Genomic DNA, 19,896 nt, shown 5'->3' with positions numbered 1-19,896 from the left:
GGAAAGGCTCACTCTTGGGGTCTTTAAATTTTGTGTCCCTTGTGTCTTCTTAATCCCAGCCCTGAGCGGTGCTCTTCTAAAATGGAAATACTCCATGCAGAAATAACAGGATGAGCTGTTATCTCTCATCAACACCTTATGGAAAACGCATGTATATGAAACTTGCCCAGACGTGAGGTGCCCTGGGGGCAGCAAGAAGGGCTGGGAAGGCAGGTGCCTGTGTGCATTGTTTGTGAGTCACCAGGGTAGACACTGGGGTTTAATACTGATAATAGTTGGTGACCAAAATGGAAGTTACCAAAGAGGGGGTGGTACCTTTAACACAGTTTGGACCAACTCAAAAATGATCTCTAAAGCTGCTCCTGGGCGTGAGATTTGACTCGATTCCATAGCGTAGCAAACGTTTTAGTGGGATTTTTATGATTCAGCATGTGTAAGCTGAGGGAGGTTTATACCAAACTAGATGAGCAGACCTCATAGTCCCAGACATGAAGCAGGCAGACATAGAGAGGAGCCAGTAGGTGACACCGCCACATGATTTGGGAGTGGCAGTGCAGCAGGTGGGCAATGGTCTAGCCACCCTGGATCCCAGAACTGCAGCTCTCCAAGTCCACCTTTGAAGATCTCAGATCCCTTGAGCCTGACTTGTACCTGCCAGCCTATCTGTAACCACCCTAAAGCTGTTGGCTGCAGTTCTTATTTATATTTCATTTTTATTTTGCTACGCTTCTGAGCCATCTCTGACTCTGAGGTGTATATACACTGAGGACATTGATCAGAAGACTGTCATGTAAGTTAGAGTGGTCAGGAGGGACCAGCCAGCTTCTCACCGGCCTCAGAAATGCATCTGGTCACTCTCCAGGGACGTACAGCTTTGTTCAAGGAAAGACTTTCTGGCACCAGGCAGCGCCTGTCAAATTAGCCTAACAAATCACCTGCCAGCTCACTCAGTTTTCGTTCTTTGGCCAGCAAGAAAGGGTCACAGTGACATGAGAGCTGCAGGTCTGATGGCCAGCACTTTGGTACAGAGTGTACAGTGGCCTGCAGGAAAATGTCTGGGAATGCTGAGGCCACTGGTTTAGGATGACACAGCAAGATCTGGACAAAGGCTCCTGGGGTGTGTGTGTGTGTGTGTGTGTGTGTGTGTGTGTGTTGAGGGTTGGCAGTGCAAGAAGAGGAATGTATGTGCACATAGGAAATGTGGGTTGATACTAGTCATACCTCCTTCATCTTTTATAAAGATGCATAGTTCTTGGAAGAAAATGATTCCTTAATACCAGCAGTCTATCACTTCCCCCAAATGTACTAAGGAATAATTTTAAGAATTAGAGACTAATGCGGTCTTAGTTAGGAACGTACTCTGAGTTTTATGTCCAGTAGATTTGTTTGGATCTGTAATATGACGGTCAAGAAGTTTGAAGGGTCTAAGACTTAATGCTGCTTGCAAACTAACAGGTTAATCTGCCCAGTTTCACGGATGTGGACAGAAGATGAGAGACCACTGGGTCAGAGACAATGAACAGTTTATTACTCACATCAATAGCAGTAGCCAGAGTATCATCATTTTTGTGCTGGCTTCCCAAGCCCTAGATCCCACAGGAGGACATGAAAAGGTCCAAGTGATACCTGGACCCACCATGAATTGCTTTGTAAGAGAGGAACCCTGAGCTTCGGGAACCAGCATCTTTTATAATGGGCAGTTAGCATGCCTTCCCTTTGCTCTGGTAGGAGATATCACTATCTTCCAATGCTATTCTCTATACAAACAGTTTTGAAGCAGTAATCTTGGAACAAAGGCAATCAGCGCCTCTGCTGTCCTCATAGAAATGACCGATTTCACTGACTACAGAGGCTGCCTACAGGGGGTCTGAGTTGCAGCCTGGGGCCAGCATAGGTTTGCTAACGGATAATTTGGCCACTGCTGCACAGGTCTGATTAGGATGATTCTTGAAGCCCTTACTGCTTAAAGTGTAGTCCATGCATAAGCAGCAGCAGCAGCATCGGCAAGCTTGTTGGACATGCAGACTCTCAGGCCCCACCTTAGACCCAGTGGATCAGAATCTAGATTATAACAAGATCCCCAGTTGATTCATAGGCACATTAAATTTTGAGAGGCACTGATTAACCCATTCTGGGCCCAAATAACTCTAAGGATCCAAGTAAATACCACGCCAGCTATGACATAGTGTATGGAGAAAAAGACAATAACGGGGGTGAACAGATGTTCCTATTTATGTCTCTTGTCCCTGTGTGATTATGTAAAGTGTCCCCTTTTTCTTCCAGAAGTGTCCTGTCTTGAAAGTTAAATTATAAAGGGTGACATTCAGGACACTTGCTTGGAGAAACTGAGCCTGAGGTACAAGGATATCTCCTTGATGATGAAGGTCCCCAAGCAGGCTTCCCATCTTCAGGGGATGAAGATATTAATACTTGGAAAGAAAAAACTATATACTGAAGTTGAGGCAGGTCCCACTTTGACCCTAAAGTAGGCATCAAATCCTTTGAGCAATGGTCCCTCCTTGGCCTGCCCGGTCCAGAAGCCCTGTATTCTTCATCTTATCTGCCTGCCTTTCCTTTTTGCCTCTTTCACTTTCAGAAAATCCTTCCAACATACACTTTATTGAACAGCTCGGTGGGATGGAAGGAGACCTCTCGGGAATGAGCCTGCACCTCAGCACGTCCTTTGCCACTGGCACTGTCTTTTCTGGCAGCTTCTTGGATTCCCTCCTGGCCACGGTAGGTGCGCTGAAGCCGAGGAGCCCCACGACCAAGCCCCTGCCGCGGGGAGAGTGCGTGGCTCAGGACTCGGGTGGATGATGCGGACTAACACCTCGCAATTCTGCGTGCTTGTTGATTTTCCAGAAAAGCTTGTCCACGCACATAATTTCACCTTTGCTCATGACTACCTGGCAAGGGAAGCCAAATGCTTACATTTTTAAAATTAAAAACGTGAAGCCCTTAGAGCCAGAACACTCAATACTGGGAGGAATGAGCACATCCACAGAACCCTCCTTTCAGCTTCAAGTGCATCTTGGCTGACCAGGCTCTTTGGCGTCAGAGCTTGGGCAGTGATCCTGCTTTCTCTTCTCTCTAAAATATCCCCAAGCTATACAGAAATCGTCCATGAAAGGACGTGGGGTTCAAGGAAAGGGCTTTGTTTGGCCTTTGGTGGTGTGAGTTTTATTCAGAGCTGAGTGCAGTCTCCCTCCACGTTGCCCCTCTTGTGAGATGCTTTTTTTTTTTTTTGCGGTACGCAGGCCTCTCACTGCTGTGGCCTCTCCCGTTGCGGAGCACAGGCTCCGGATGCGCAGGCTCAGCGGCCATGGCTCACGGGCCCAGCCGCTCCGTGGCATGTGGGATCTTCCCGGACCGGGGCACGAACCCGCATCCCCTGCATCGGCAGGCGGACTCTCAACCACTGTGCCACCAGGGAAGCCCCTGGGATGCATTTTTGACTGCACGGTCATTCTTTCCCTGAGCAGCTCCCTTGCATGGATTGCAGGATTTCCATGAGTAGAATCTATTCATTGCGTGAACGCCTATTGAACACCTTGGAGGGTGCTGTCCTAGGTGCTGAGGACACAGCAGTGATGAAACCGACCAATCTCTGCCCATGTGGAGCTCATGCCCATGGAGGAGGTTGATACACACATGATAAGTATTATGTCAGATAGACAGAAGGGCCACGGTGATTGGAGCTAGGACATGTAGGGTTTGCGGAAGGCGTTGAAAGTTCAATAAGGCGGCCTAGGAAGGCAGCCCTGAGGAGGTGGTATGAGAGTCAAGTCCTGGGAACAGGAGAGCATGTGCCTTTCTGATCTTTGGGGAAGAAACATTCCAGGCAGAGGGAAGGTCAGGGGGGAGCATTCCCAGGGTGTTCACGGAATCTGACTAAACCTTAGGAAGTCTGTGTGTAGCCATTTGTGAATGGCTACCAGAACTCCCGCAGGGGAAATGCTTGTAACCCCCTCCCTCACAGATGCCTCCTACCCGGATGTTCCAAGAGAAGGGCTGCAAAAAAGCTGAACATCTATGCACAGATGCTGACATTGCACAAGGCTCTGAGCACAGTTTGCTAGACTGGCTGCCTTCTGGAATTCTGCGTAGAAGAGGCATCATTCCTGAATCGTATAAGTGCCTCCGAAGTGCAGTTTGCATTTCAGGGGAGCGTGGTCAGGGCACATGCGTCGCCCTTGTGGCATCAGTGGATTATGTTGCCCGGCTCAGCTCTGTCTCCCTAAGCCTTTTGGGGGAGGGTCCTCATAAACCCCACTGAGCTCTCAGAAAGGCAATGCCATGTCAGTGATCGTTTAACGTTAAACAGGCTGATGGACTACGAATTTCCTAAATTAAGCAGGATTCAGCCTTGACTGAGCCAGAGAGAGAGTCAGTGAGGGAAGTCAAGTCAGGTCAGGTCACTTTCCTGGGAAGGTAGCTCCGTCAGGGAAAGGATTTTAAAACCCTGCCTGTCATGGATACTTCAGTTACCCTGCCCATAATTAGGGACCAGAGTGTCAGGCAGGAGGTGACGTGATGAACTGGATCTGTCCGCAGGACACATTTTAGAAGGGTTTAAGGTCCCCGTTCTCTTCAGAGATCCCTAGACAGCAGGCAGCTTTGTGACTTAAACTCCAGCCTCGGTTAAACTCCACTGGCCCACACAGGTAGGAGCAAAGTCAAAGACTCTGTGTCGACTTAGTGGGCGGAGCAGGCTGGACAGTGAGCACCGAGAGAGTGTCCAGCACTATGCACATCCCATGAGCCAGCACGGGGAACACAAACCTGGTGATGAGGCTTCTCAACACTCAGCTTATGAGAGTGACCCTGCGACCTCTTTGAGGAGTGCCCCTTCCTCCCAGGCTGCCTTCAGCCGTTGTATCTCATTCTGCTGGAAAATGAAATAAGCTGTGTAAAAATTCAGGAGTCTATTCTGAGGGCCCATGGTGAAGTCTGTGGGAGAGAGAGAAAGCCACATATGGTGGCCTGGGATGGGGGACAGTCACATGAGGTCACAAGCCACATTGGACCCTCAGCCTGCCCTTGGGGACTCCTGGTAAGTGCCTGGTTTGGGACTGGCACTTGGTCGTCTGACGAGGCCGTGAGGACGGCAGTGGAGCTTCAGGGTAGAAGGCATCCTGTATGTCAAGGGGGCTGGCTTGGATCTTGAACTTCTTAATCTCTGCCTAGTGGCCTCCTGCCCCAGCTCTCAAATCCTCAATGACGAATGGCTCAGCAAAACGACCACACTTTAACACTGTTTGGAGCTCCAACTCCAAATCTCTGGCCCTGATGAGCTGAGTTAGACCCTTGAAAATGCTCAGGGGATGCTGCCCACTTGTTTTCCTCCCCCTGGACCTGGTACTACTGGCTCCACTTGGCTTCTAAGGATGGGGGTGACTTTCTATCATATCAGCCACACAGAAAGAAAGAGCCCCAGGGTCAGGGCTGAGCCTCCAGTTTCATTGTCTCTGCTCATTCGAGGACAGTGTGGTCTTGGCTGGCCTCCTGACCTTCCACCCGCTCACTGGCGGTGGGAGCAGCAGCCTCTGAGAAGAAGAGAACATTTATATCCTCTTACACTGAAACCATCTGGGGCCACTGTGGTGGCTCCACAATGTGTGTCCAGCACGCCACTTTATTCTCCATATGTATTGGAGCATCTCCTTGTGCAGGCATGCGGGAGGAGGACCAGGGTCCCGATCTCCCCATAAAGTTAGGGTGGCAGTCACGGGCCCTGGGTCATCACTCCCTGCATCACATGCCCACGGCAGACACCACTGACACTCACGGGTCGCTTCCTCCGCATCACACCTGCGAGTCTTTACCAGCACAGACCTTGAGGCGGCATCTTCCAACGGTTTCATTGTTGAGATAATCGTTAGAGCAATATCTGGGGTAAGAACAATGGTGACATCATCTCTCAGGCACTTACTTAAGGCCTTGGCTGAATGCGTCACCTGCATTATCTGTTTAATTCTCCCGTCAACCTAACCAAGAGGATACAGTTGCTAGCCTTGTTTTACAGATCAAGACGCTGAAGCCTAGAGGGGTGACTGATGTGCCAAAGGTCACAGCACTTACAGATGACCAGTTGGTTTTCAGACCCAAATTCCTAAGGTTCCAGAGTCAGACCAAATCCATTACGACCAAATTCACTGCCGCTCCAGAAGGCTCTTGCTGTGATTACGAGTGTCCTTTCAATACACTGAGGTTGAAGTTCTACTTAAAGGAATCCACCTCCCGGGGTGCTCCGGAGTCCCTGAGGGATGAACAGGGAGGAGAAGACCAGGGTGCACCCACCCTCCCCAGTGCCCACCCACCCCTCCCCCCCCCGAGTCAGAACTACTCTACTCTCATCTGGGTCTCATACGAGGCTCCTGCATAAGATTTGATTCAAAGAAGGACTTCTGTTGTTGAGAAGACTTTAAAAACCACTGCCTAGAAGTTAGAGAATCTGACCAACAGAGAGGCATAAAATAAGAGAGCCAGCTTCCTGTTCTCTGTCTCCCGAGTCAAGTCTCCAGCTCCCAGTTGGGAGTCTTGTCCGGGAGACAGGAGTCAGCCATTCCACCCCATTTTGCACATCTATTTTGTCCCATAATTCCCCTCCCCAAGGAACATCCTCCAGAGTCAGCTCTTCCCACCTGCCGTCCAGCTTGATGCTCCAAGAGGTCTGTTTCCCATGGCTGCACAGTCAGAGGTTATATCTAGAATCAAAATGTGTGTTTCCCTGGTGGCCATCCTCTGCAGAAGGGAAAGGCTGCGGACTGGTGCGTTCCGAACAGGCTCCCTCAGGATAAAGGGGGCTGACACCTCAGCAGCTTCTGGAACAGGATGAGGTCACCTCCTTGACTCGCATCTCAGTGAACTCTGTTTCGACCTGATATTGCGGGGCCCTCTCTTCCTTCTCACCTGTCCCTGGAAAACTGCACTGTGCTTCCAGGTGGCCCGTAAGAAACACAAGGAGGATGAACCCACAGGTCCCGAGGAGAGAACAAAGCCTGAAAAATGTGGCATGAACTTGTCACCGCCTGAAAGTACTGAAGTTCTGTTTTAGATTGTCATGTAGTTTTCCCCTTCTATCCCCTGATACCCCTGTGATTTTTTTTTTCCAAGATAAAAATAATGGATTTTCCCTCCAAATCTTCTGAGTCAGCCAATACTATGGCTTCAAGTATCCCCTGGAATACTTCTGTAAACTCCTGGCCCAGGTGGAGAAACATGCCCCTAAGGTGTAATTCGGATTCACTTTTAACCCTCAGCTCAATGCTATATAAGAATATGGAGCCACACTCAGCCCCTCCATATGGGAGCAGGACTCCCCTATGGCTTCATAACAATAGGATTTCAAAACCAGACATGAAGTAGGGAGCATTTTCCTTTACTTATAAGGGAGGTAAGGAAAATAACAAAAGTTACCTGGCTTTCTCAAGTTCACTCAGCTGGTTAGTGGCAGTTTTCCTACCATATAGCCTCATTCTCAACTTAGAAGTGTTTCTCAGAAAATGTGGGCCTTAAGACCTTTTGAGATTCTCAGAATTAAAAGTAGTGAGTGGCTAGGATGTTAGTATCTATATGAGAGAAACCTCAAACCTCACTGTAGCTAGAAGTTAAAACACTTTGGGCTGCAACATTTTCAAGCATCAGAAGTTCAAATTCTGATTGAACTGATTACATTAGATATTAGATATATTAGATATTAGATCATATAAATCTGAGTATATTAGTAACACTATTCAAATTTAGAAGTCCTAAAATGTTTCATGCACATTTCAACTTTCATATTTTCTTGAGAAAGAAAAAAAGAATGAAAAAGGAAAGAAGGGAGAGAGGGAGGAAAGAAAAGAGACCCACGATGGCAGTGCCGTGGAGCCCCGAATAATAAGAGCATACGATGAGCTCAGAAGAAGGGTCACATGCAAAGCCCATTATTTTCCCCAATATAGAATTGCAAGCCTTTTGATGTCAAAACTGAAGAAATGATATAGTCAAAAGCTAAGCCTCTCTCTGTTAAATATGTAAAGTACATGTTTCCCTAGAGGCATCGACACCAGGATAACCCTAGACATTACACCTTTTTTTTCAATCAGTGCAGAAATATTCTAACAGCATTATGTCTGATCATTTTACATTACGGCCACGTGTTCTTCAATGGACTGTGGTCCAATCTGGATTTCCATCCTCCACTCCCTCCTGGATTTCAGGGGGCCAGATCCATAAGCACCCTTCTGGGTAGCAGGATGAAACAGGGAGGGAATATAAGGAGGTGACTGTCACTCAGGAGGTTTGTTCTTTCAGTCTGGACATTAGGATGGAGAAGGTGTTTGAAGTCATCTTTAATCTGAAAAATATTGTAAAAGTTCTTTTTATTTTCTCTTAATTTACATAGATTCTATTATTTCCTAGGTCGCCTTCTCCAGTGGGCTCTACATTTTGCTAACAGTATTTGTTTATTTGTTAAAAATCAACTCCAATTGCACTCAATATTCTGACAGCTGTTTTTGCACTCAATTTTTAAAAATTATTTGTAATAATTAATTGTTTGCAGTAATCTTTGCACTGAATATTCTTACACCTGCCTGGTCCAATGTGCTCTTGAAGACGTGAATGTTAAGTAGACAGAGTCTATCTGAAAGAACACATCATTTAAGGCATGTTGCTCAGAGTGTAATTTGAGGACCACCACTGTCAAAACTACCAGAGATGCCCTTTAAATTCTGATTCCCACTCCTGTACATAAATTCTGATCCAGTAGATGTGGGATCCCAGTAATCTGGTCTCATGAATATCACTCCAGGTGATCCAGGTACATGAACACCAGTGTCAAAGACAGCACAATTCAGTGGTGTGTGCTGTATATCTCATTTAATCCTGCAAACAATGCTCAAAGGTGGATTTTATCATGTCATCTTTAAAATCATAAAACTGTGACTGAGAAAGAATACACGAATTGTCCAAAGGTGTTTTGGTCCGCTAGGATGTGCCAGTCCAAGATTCAAACTCAGTTGTGTTCCGTACAAACAACTAGCTCTAAAATGCAGAAGAATAAAATAGAGTAAAAGCCAGTGGCCATGGGATCACAAAGAAAGGAAAATTTCATTCTGATGAGGAGGCCACTATAGAGTCTGCCAAGAGGAAAGATGAACCAGATGTTCTAAAGCAAAGGCATGAAGGAGTAAAAGTGTCACTTGAGCAACTGTGGATTGACTAGTGTGCACCGGAGAGAAGGATGGAGATGAGCTCAGGGAGGGAGCTGGTGTCACGTCTTGAGGGCTTTGAAGACCGTGGAAACGAGTCTGAGCTTGGTGTTACTGCAGGTTCAAGGGATGTGTGGCCGGATCTGATTTGTGTTTCTAGACAATCTCTCTGGAAGCATTTTGAGCAATGGATTGTATATGAGAAAAAGACTAGTAAAGAGGTGTGTCTCATAACCCAGACTTCAGAAGACAAGTCCCTGAATTGGGGCATGGAGAAAGTGAATGGTAAAATTTCTCAATAACGATGGAAGTCATTCCTATTATTTATAATGAAAACAAAATGACTGATTTTTATGTAGGTGCTATATAACCATGTAAATTCTCCTTTCTACTGGAATGAAAGTTCGATTTAGATAAGACGAAGGGTAGGAAATTTAGAACATTATATAGATAACAATGGATTTAAGAAAACCTCATGGGCAATTATTACAATGATATTTCCATGTAGGTCACTGCCTAGTCAACACTGAGTGTGTAGGAATCCTTTGGGAAAAGAGTTTAAGAAAATGGCTTGGCTTATTCAGACTCAAGCTACTTTCAAACTAAGTTGACCCACACGTCAATCTCTGGCTTCATTTTGATGCCAAATATTCTGAAATTCCATTCATTTTATACTCCACACCTACTGTTTTCGAAGTACACTGTAACAGCTGTGGGAGGTTAAGGTAATACCTGTCCTCAGGTAGGTCAGAATCAAAAGGCATATAAGTAGATTCACATCCGGAAGATTCAAGTGTAGATGCCAATAGTAATATCAGTAGTCCCCTAAGGAAAATCTCTAGAAGTCTCATTACATATTTTAAATACATGTTGATGGTTATTAAGGTATCTGTGGCCTGATACGCTCCTCTGGTCATTTTTGGAAGCAGGGACACCCTTGGGGTCAGTGTCATTACCCCTCTTCTCCTACTATTACAGTGTAAGTCCTCCCCAAAAGAGCAGGAACGGGGTCAGTGCTGTTTTCTCTGCACTTTACCTAACCCAGTGCCCTATCCAAACTGCCAGCTTTTGGATGATTTTAATGATAATGAGAGACACTGCTTTGTGCCATCAGATCCATTTCAAACAACGATGCCCACTAAATCGCCACTTCACTCCACCTCCACCTTCTGACTTTGCACATGCCTTGTCCTTGTTTTCCAGGCGTTCTACAATTACCATGTTCTGGAACTACTTCAGATGCTGGTGGCAGGAGGGACAAGTTCTCAGCTGGAACAACATTTGGATACAGAAAAGTTCTGTGGGCTGAATGACAGTTCCTCTACCATTTCACCTGGAAGGATGCGGTGTAAGCTGGGGCTTCTGTCCTTAAGCCAAACCATTTTGTCAGACATTCAAGTGAGTCAACTCTTCTCGTAGTAGAGTGTCCTAACCTCCCTGAGTTTTGGAAATTGATCCAACCTGTTTGGGTCCCTAGATCACCTATAGCATATAAATAATAACCATAATAATGACAAAAATTAATGTAATTTATATTCATGGTGTATTTACAATTTACAGTGCATTTTCACGTGATAACTGTTTTTTGCAACAATTCTGAGAGATCAAGCCATTGTTAGTATCCCCATCCTCTGGGTAAAAAAGTGCACAGGAAGCATCAGAGGGGTCCCATAACTTTGTCCCTTGACAAGGATTTTAATAATAAGTGTAATGTTAATATTCACTGAGCATTTGCCCTGGGCCTGTCTGCTTTGTTTGTTTGTTTTTCACTTAATCTCTCCAAGGGTTTACATGGTAGGCATCATTATTAATTCCATGGAACAGATTAAGAAGCTGAGGTGCAGAGAAATGAATACTTACCTGAGACCGTGTTGCCTACCAGTGACCAAGCAGGGTCCCTCTAAGGCAGTCTGACCCAGGGCCTGCCCACTCTCCCTACGCTTGAACTACTAAAGAAATCTGATCCGGACTTCCCTGGCAGTCCAGTGAATAGGACTCCACGTTTCCAAGGCAGGGGGCACAAGTTCGATCCCTGGCCTGGAAACTAAGACCCCGCATGCTGTGGGGCATGGCCAAAAAAAAAAAAAAAAAAAAGAAAGAAATATGTCATGTCACCTGAAATCAGGCAGAAGGATTCCATGTTTGGGCCTAAGAATCTGTCTGGGCTAGCCAGTGAAAAATGCTTGAGTTTTCTTAGTCCTCTGATCTAGCAAACAGTAGATTATAGCAAGGAAGAAAATAATTCTGGCAAATTCCAATGAGGCATCTGGGCATTTGGGGCTCTGTGTCGAGTCCAGGCTGCAGTGAGGAATCTACTGGTCAGCCTGCCTTTTGGTTTAGTTTTGAGTGACGTGGCATTCGATTCCCCGGTGTCACCGTCAGGGGCAGGCCTTATAGGGGCCTGAGCAGAGCCCCTTCACAGCCCTCTTCCTCCCTCTGTGTCTGCTGTGTCTCGGCAGGTACTGCCAATAAGGGCGAACCCACGCTCTGTGCATCTGAATTCCAGGTGCAAACAACATTCCAAAGCTCCCTCCATGGTCCGGTCCTTCGAATTTCTGTGGTCCTGGGTTCCTCATCTCAGGCTGACTTGTGAGTGATTCTAAGCCCGGGACAGCTGCCACTGGCCACTTCCTGTGGGAACCAGAGGTGGCAGCGGACTGGTCAGCCCTTTCTTCTCCACTTATGTCTGGTCCTCTCTGTTCTTTACCCTGAGGAATCACAGAACTAAGCAGGCTGTTGTCTTTCGACTTCCCTGAATGCACTGGCTGCTGCTTTGGAGCCTGCAGTCTACTCGTAGTGCCTTGTTGGCAGTAGCTTGAGAGCAAGGTCAAGAGGAGGGTGAGAAGGCCGCTGTCTCATTATGTGCCTTAAAAACTGAATTTTCCAACTTGATGCTCACTGTGACTTCTTGATCATTACCAAACCAGCAGTAGTAATAAAAACGAGCATAGCCCCTTGCCACACCATGCCCAAACCGGCTCCTGAAAGACCAGAGTCATAAAAACAGCTGCCGGTATTAGATGCTCAAAACGCATGGTAAACCTGATTTCCAGCCCACTTGCTACTGCCACCAGAGAGGTATTAGGAGGTAGCTCTTGGGTCTTCCACACTTCCACTGGGAGAAAAGGCAAATGACACTCTAGTAAGTGCTTGTTACTGCTTGATTCGAGTGACACCAGACGTAAGTCTTTCTCTCTTCTCTCCCCAGCCAAGAAGGACCTTTGGGCAAATATTCTGCGGCTTGTTAGATAATCTTGGAATCCTGTGCCTCGGCTTATACCGCATGATAGATGAAGAAGAGCGCAACCCGGAGCACAAAAGGGGAGTATGCTGGTGGAGAAAGTGCTGGCCACCGCCCAGGCATAAGGGCCAAAGCGACTTCATCCTGTGTGAAAGAGACGGCCAGTGCTTAGGGCCCCCAGATGCAACAAAGGGTGCTGGGGAAGTAGATAACCGTGTAGGATCAGTATAAATACTATGAATGAACCCTGATGATTGGGATCCAGGTAGTATTGGCCATGTAAGGAGAAGGGTTTCTCTGTCCCCAGTGAAATCTGAAATGTAGACCCAGATTTTCAGTCAGGGTTCTTTTGTAACTTACCCCTCATCGATGCCTGTGCGGCTTTTTAAAGCCGAAAAGTCACTGTCCACACTGGAAAGATTTACTTGTTCGCTGCCAGACTCACTGGGTAAATATTTATTGAGTGCCTTTTTTCTAGCCACTGTGCTTTGTCCGTGTAAGATATGGGAGAGATATGTATTGACTTCAGTTTAAAGAAGATCATTCTGACAGTAGTGGGGAAGAGAAAGAAAATGTGTGTGGAGGGGAGAGGAGAAAAGAAAGGGTCCTGGGGACCAGCTACAGACAGCACAGTAATGTAGGTCCAGACTAAGAGTCTCGTGGTGGGAATGGGCAACACTCAGTAGAGAAGGAGAAATTAACAATAACAGAGTGGAAATGGATTGATGAACCTCTTTCAGGAGGAAGGGGAGGGAAGTCAAATCACTGAAAGCAGAGTCATCATGAACACGAAGAAAGACAGCTTCTCTGCTCGCAGGAGAAAGGGAGGAAAAGGAAGGATGCCAAGGCAAATCTGGCTGTGGATGAGGGGTGTGCTTAGGGAATGTTTACGTAACACTAGGGTTTCTCGGTGACGTACAGGCATAGCCCTGGCTGAGAGAAAAGGGGGAAAGTTTCTAGGGAGTTGAGAAAGACGTAGAAGTTACATCAGTCACTGAGGGGAATGGAAAAGGAGTTTACTGTGGATCTGTAGAAGCAACAGTGCAAAGGGAAAGGACGGGGGATGGAAGTAGCCTGAAGAGCGGATGTACCCAAGAGTAAGGAAATGAGAGAGAAAGAACGAGGGGAAGTTGTGGTCAGAGAGTGATTTATTGCAGGGTAAGATTTTAGAGGCAGGATGTGTCAGGAAGTTACAACATCAGTATGTGGCCAGGAAAGTGGTTGGGAGATAAAGATCACTGGCTAGTGGAAATCAAAGAAATTGGTCTGCGTGTCAGAGTCGTAAATCACGGAGACACTGCAGGCACGAAAGGTGACGGCAACACTAGAGTTTGAAAGAAAAAGTGTCCCATGTGCCAAAGGCCTAAATAAACATGGAGGTGTGTGGATAACACTGAGGTGACTCAAGAGGAGGGTGATAAGGCTGTAGAGCATGGACCACAAAGGTGGGGGGAGCACGACTGCTCTGGAAACACTCAGAAGCCTGAATGATGCTGACCCCCCACCCCCATCTCTGTCTGTCTGTCTGCCTGTGACTGACCCCCAACACCTCTGGAAAACCTGTGGACCGTGGTCATTGGGAGAAGGTGCAACCCATACTTGGGCAGACCTCAGGGAAGGAAATGACATTCCTGTTTGAAAGAGAGTATGTGGTTACAGCAGATCTTGTTTAGAATATCACAGGGGTTACAGGGGACTCAGTGGGCGAGAGGAAAGTGGGAGATTGTTCAGTGAAAGATCAGCGGTGACTTGTGGTGGGTGCTTAAGGAAGAAGAGGTGATGATTCGGGGCAGTGCTGAAAGTCACGCAGGATTCTGCTGCCTCAGCGTTCTGACAGGGACACGGGCATCTTCATGAATCTGACTCATGTTCTCTGAGGATTTGCCGTGTGCCTGATTGCCTGCTAAGACATCCTGCTTCTCTGCAGAGTCTGTCCACGCAGGTCCAGGCTCTGGGTGATCTTTGAAACTCATTGACTCACTATTTGCTTACCGGTCAAGGTTTCAAATAAACCTTTGGTTACTTTTCTTTTTTCTCCATTGGGCAAACTACATTCTGTGTGAAAGTTGGCAGCATAAACATGAAAATAGGCCTAACCCAGGATGGAAATATCTGGCATGCACGTAATCTTCCAGTTTTGATAAAGCTTGGCTAAGTGCTCAGAATTGTGCCAACCAAATTCATTGGGGTCGTGGATATTAAAAGCAGAGAAACATAGTTGGAAAAGGCAGTAGAAATCAATTAGCCCAAACCATAGTCCCATCCCTCTCACATTAAAATGATGAGAAAAGCAAGGCCCAGAAGGGAGATGGCATGCCTAAGGTCAGAGGTGGTTGGTTTCAGAGGCAGGGATGAGAACTAGTCTCCCAGTTACTAGCCTGGGACCTCTCTTGTTGCGCTGTGCCAGAGAGTTGTTTTTTCTGTTTATTTTTTACTATTAATCAGAAACCAAATAAGGCAAAGCAAAACAAAAACGTTTCCTCTTTTGGCCCAGCAAAATGACTTTCTTATTTTGGCCACTGCCTGCAGCCACACTGTCCCAGCTGCAGGGGCTCAGAATTCATCTTTGGCTTTTCTTACAGGTTTGTGATTACCCGGCCAGAAAACGAGTTTATGCTGCTGCCCTCGGATCTTGTGTTTTGCGCCATCCCTTTCAGCACCTCCTGTTACAAAAAGGATATTTCACCTCCAAGTCCGTGTGAAATTATAAATATGGTGCCACTGACAGAAGAGACGCTTACAGACTTAAATTGTCCTCCTTCAGTTGACCAGGTCAGCGAGACTGCAGCCCAGCCACCCAGTACATCAGTCCATTCGCTGGAGCCAAAACCAATCCCCGCTGGTGCTCCTAAGCAAGCAGTATTGACTCCAAGTGGTAAACTCTCATCCCAGACACATCCAGGTGAAACCATGAAAGAAAATGGAAAGGAAAACATGGAGGAAACCACAGTGGAAGATGTCTCTGCCTATCCAGAGTCAGACTAGACCTGCTGATATTTCCCAGGAACTCCTGGCTCACTCCTTACAAGGCATCTCCAGAGATGGTGACTTTGAACAAGGAAGGAAAAGATGGACACCCACCATTTTGTGCCCATTGCTGAGGGGTGATCAGCAAGCCCACGCTGTTTGGGAAGAGACAAAAGTCCGATCTAATCCCACTGGATCTGGTGTGATAAATAAAGAAATAGATGATAAATGCCTCTCTAAGGGAAGTTCATTGCTCTGGGTCTCTTGAGCAGAAAACATGATGGTTGGACCCGTGTTAAAGACATTCTTCAGTACTTTCTGGGTTCCTCCACACAGGGAATATAAGAAGTAATCAAGGTAAAAACGAGAAGGATTTAGACACAAGAGACAAGAAATAAAGTGCCCCCAAATCAAGCGTCTTACATTCTTTATCCTCAAACAGGCAAGTAGTGAAGTAGTATATTATCATCTTCTCTTTTTCCCTCATGCTTTTTCTTTCCTCATCTCTTTCTATAGGAGGTGAGAAAGACCAGATGGGGAGATACTTGTTTGAATTGGAAACGAATTTGTGTATAATTAAAACCTAGGCATACCCTAGCACAAGAATGAATCTTAGAGTATACTCAAGATGGGGTACCTGGACGAAGTCAGGTAGATTGAAACATACAGCCTTTCAAATTCCCTAATTCAAGAATAAAGACATCATTTCATGAGAGGTAATAAAGCGTTTCCCCGTGTTCCGAAAGGAACCAGTTCACTTCCCTGTAAGCCTCATCTTTAAGTCATTTCATCTCGGTATTAGTCTGTTAACACAGTAAAAGTTCAGCACATCCAGGAAGTATTTACTCCCAATTGGTGGGCCTTGTAAGCAATGTCTTCTTGTGTTATAGATACAGCATAGGTAGAAGGGGGGAAGAAAGAAAGTAATAAATGGTTTTCTCATAAATGGTTTTACATAATGTTTATGATATCCTTGACATTTTCCTCAACATCCTTGCTGATTTGGTATCACTACCTCCATTTTACAAAGGAAGAAACTATGTCACAAATAGGGTTCCCACATAAAAGAAAGGATACCCAGTTAAATTTGAATTTCAGATAAACAACTTTTTTAGTATGAGTGTGTCCAAATTATCGCACTTAGCTAGTAAGTGATCAAATCGACATTTAAACCTAGTTAATTTGACTCCAGCACCTATAGACATTTGCCTCCAGGCAAAATAGAAGAAATGAAACAAAAACATTCCATAGGAAATAAAATTTTGTATTAGTAAAGCTTTGGTTGTAATGAAATCAACTAAATATATGTGGAAAAAAGAGTAATTGTAAGGAAAGTTGTCAGAGACCAAGGAAATCCTCTTTTAAATTTTTTTAAGCTTACCTAGATCATCTTCATCCTCCTTTTTTTACAGATTGACTTGCTTTGTTTTTCCGTATACATGGCAAAATATATTTTCCTGCAATTCTAAATTTATAGGTAGAGTTATAGGCACATCAAAGATTTAACTGATCCATCTCTGCCTCCCAGATCCTGATTTCTATAAGGAAGTATGTAGTGGGCTCAGCTTTGGCTACTCCATCCCAGCTATCAATGGATGAGGAACAGGGTACCTCTGAATGGAGGACTTGTCCTCGGGGAAGGGAGGATGGTTCATGGTCTGGGAGGACGTGCCACCAAACATCTACTGCAAGGACAGTACCATTCCTCTGGCCCATTCCCCGAGCCATTTTATACAAAAGCATGTTTAGTAGAACCAAAATATTCCTAGGAAGGGTTGGATTAGCCCTACGCACATTCAAAATCCACAAACCCACTGCTATACATATATTGTTTAATCTAAATTTAGCATGTGAACCTCCAGAGTAAAAGCTTAGCCCTCAGATGATCTCATTTCCAATGCAGCAGAGAAATTTGAATGAGAAGTTCCTTTATTTGCCAGTATATTAGGTGAATGGGTACCAAAAATATGGCTAAAGAAAGATTGAGGTATATGCAACTATAGCCAGTATGTAAGCATTCATGTTGCCAGTCTTGAAAAATAAAATTGACGGAGGACCCCTCGTGTGCCAGGTGATTCCATGAGTCCAGAACCAAACCCTTTACATATAGATGGCAACATTCTAATACAAGTCATAACACTACATCCTTTGGTAATATGGCGTATACTTAATTTGTAATGATTGTTCAATTCTTATCAATAGATGAACTGATATGAAGACGAGAAAATGTACAAGGAACTTAAGAATATGTGGCCCAGTGTTTTTTAAGATTTTTTAAGACTTTGACCTTTTTGAAATTGTATGGAAGCTAGAGTCTACCTCGCCAGAGAAGAAGAATATATGCATGTATTACACAAAAGTCATTATATAGGTCAGAAGGAGGTCATGGACCACTCTACGGTTTCTCCGTCACCTTCCTAGATCCCTGACGTAGGCCTTCAATAACCAGTGGAGTGATCACCAGAAAGAAGACAGGGCAGGGGGGTCAGGAGACCGGAGTACTTGTTTCGGATACTTCATTAAACATTTGTGATCTTGGGCAAGTTCTTAAGTCTCTCTCAGCTGCTTTCCCAGCTCATTTTACTTCTTTTTAAAAGCAGAAAGTTGAACTGGAAGATTCTGAACATTACATCCATCTTCATTCATTTGCACCTATATTATATTTATTCACGACTTGCCGTGTATCAGGCATGGTGCTAGATGCTGAGGATAGAGCAATCATGAAGACAAGGTTGCTTTCCCCACGGAGCATAGGCACTGTATGGAAGAGGAGAAAATGAATAAATAAATGAACAAGATAATTACAGATCATGTCAAATACTGTGAAGAAAGTAATCGTATTGATGTGACAGAGAACTGTGGTGGTCAGGGACCACTGAAGGGTGGCAGCATCCTGTGGGTAAACCATTTCAGGAAAGAGAACTTGGCATGACCAAGAAAAGAAAGGAAGTCACTGTGGTTAGAACACGGCACATAAGCCAGAGGGATGTAATCTCTTAATGAGGAGAAACAGATTACATTTTACTCTAAGTGCAATGTGAAGCTCTTTAATAATTTTAAAGAATGAAGTAATGTGTTGTCCTTTATATTTTCAAGGATTACTCTGGCACTTACGGTTTCAACAGTATGACTAACTGAATTCAACTGGATTTTCTTCCTCCTACAAACACTCAGAAATGGTAGGTAAATTATAACAAAAGAATTTTTAAATGTATAACACTACTGTACGGTACACTGAAAAATGGTTAAGATGGTAAATTTTATGTTTTTGACTGCAATTTCAAAAATCGTGGTATACATATAAATCAGTACAAAGAAGTGGATTCGTAACCTTATTATATGCATACCTGGAAATAGACGAAAACTAGTTAATTAAAAATGAATGAGCTAATTGCTCAATGTAGCAAATTGAAGAAATATTAGTAAATTAACATAAATCTAAAGAGATTTTACATCACCTTTCATATTTCCCAACATAGTTGTCTGGAACAGGAAACCGGAACATAAATCCAGAGTCTGCTTTACTTAATAGCTAAGCATTTGCTATTTTGAGAGATAGCAAAAATGCCCCCTATCCAGTGGATCTTTCACATAGCCTAGAGAAACACTGGAGCAACAACTAACAGAACTGAGGAGTGGGATGGCTAGGTTACCATGAAGAAGCTGGAGGGGAATATGTGAAACTCTCTTTAGGATTTGCTGTTCAAAGTGTGGTCCCCAAACCAGCAACATCTACAGTACCTGAAGGTGGGCTCCATCCGAGACCTGTTGAATCAGAATCGGCATTTTAGCAAGATGCATAAGTGATCCATACGTTCAAGTTTGAGAAGCAGGGCTTTCAAGGGGTATGTATGTGTCTTTGTATATATGTGCAATATAGGTATATGTAACATGTATCTGTACATCTATACATTACACATCCACATAGACACATACATATATACATATGCATACATACGTAAATACATACATGGTGGCTTCTGGTAAGTTAAAAGATCTGGAGGTTTGGTTTTATGCCCTCCAACCTTTAGCTATTTGGCATTGTCACTTCTGTTTAAGACCTGCAATACATTCCAGACATCTCTAGTTAGCTATAAAACCCTTAACCTGACTACCTTCAAGCCATAAAGGAGTTAAGGGAGGTTGGAGTTCAGTCAGGTTGGTGTGTATTTTCCTGGAGGAACAATAAACCTACAGCTCACAGGCATAGGTTGTTTCTCCCAAGGCAAAGAAACAAAAAAGCCCCCCCCTCTAAAAGCAGTCGGCTTGGGTTCCTAGACTGGCATGCTTAGGGAGCACGGGCAAGACAGGAAGCAGGAGAGGAAGGAGGGCTGCGGGGATGGGCAGGAGAGAGGGAGGGCAAGCCCTCCCACTAATTAGGTTTGAAAGAATACAGGATGAGTCCATTCACTGCCTGCTGAAAAGAAAGGAACCGGAGCAGCTGATGCTAAGGTCAGACTAAACTAACCGCAAGTCCCCTGAGGACGTCAC

The 19,896-nt window shown here is 45.1% G+C and overlaps 1 protein-coding gene across 1 annotated transcript in view; it reads left to right on the top strand.

Moving 5' to 3' along the window:
- The window catches only part of KCNU1 (potassium calcium-activated channel subfamily U member 1), a gene marked incomplete at both ends in the record, with an annotated part of 136,943 nt that extends 121,520 nt beyond the window's left edge, over positions 1–15,423 (top strand). The window contains 4 exons of the mRNA XM_079726827.1: positions 2,597–2,736; positions 10,401–10,595; positions 12,406–12,530; positions 15,021–15,423. Coding sequence (XP_079582953.1) covers positions 2,597–2,736; positions 10,401–10,595; positions 12,406–12,530; positions 15,021–15,423 — 863 coding nt within the window. The remainder of the gene's footprint in view (positions 1–2,596; positions 2,737–10,400; positions 10,596–12,405; positions 12,531–15,020) is intronic.
- Positions 15,424–19,896: the final 4,473 nt, after the last annotated feature.

The sequence above is a fragment of the Hyperoodon ampullatus genome (assembly GCF_949752795.1).
Source record: "Hyperoodon ampullatus genome assembly, chromosome: 20".
NCBI lineage: Eukaryota > Metazoa > Chordata > Mammalia > Artiodactyla > Ziphiidae > Hyperoodon > Hyperoodon ampullatus.
Note: the sequence above shows the minus strand (reverse complement) of the source record. Positions and strands in the feature narration are given on the sequence as shown.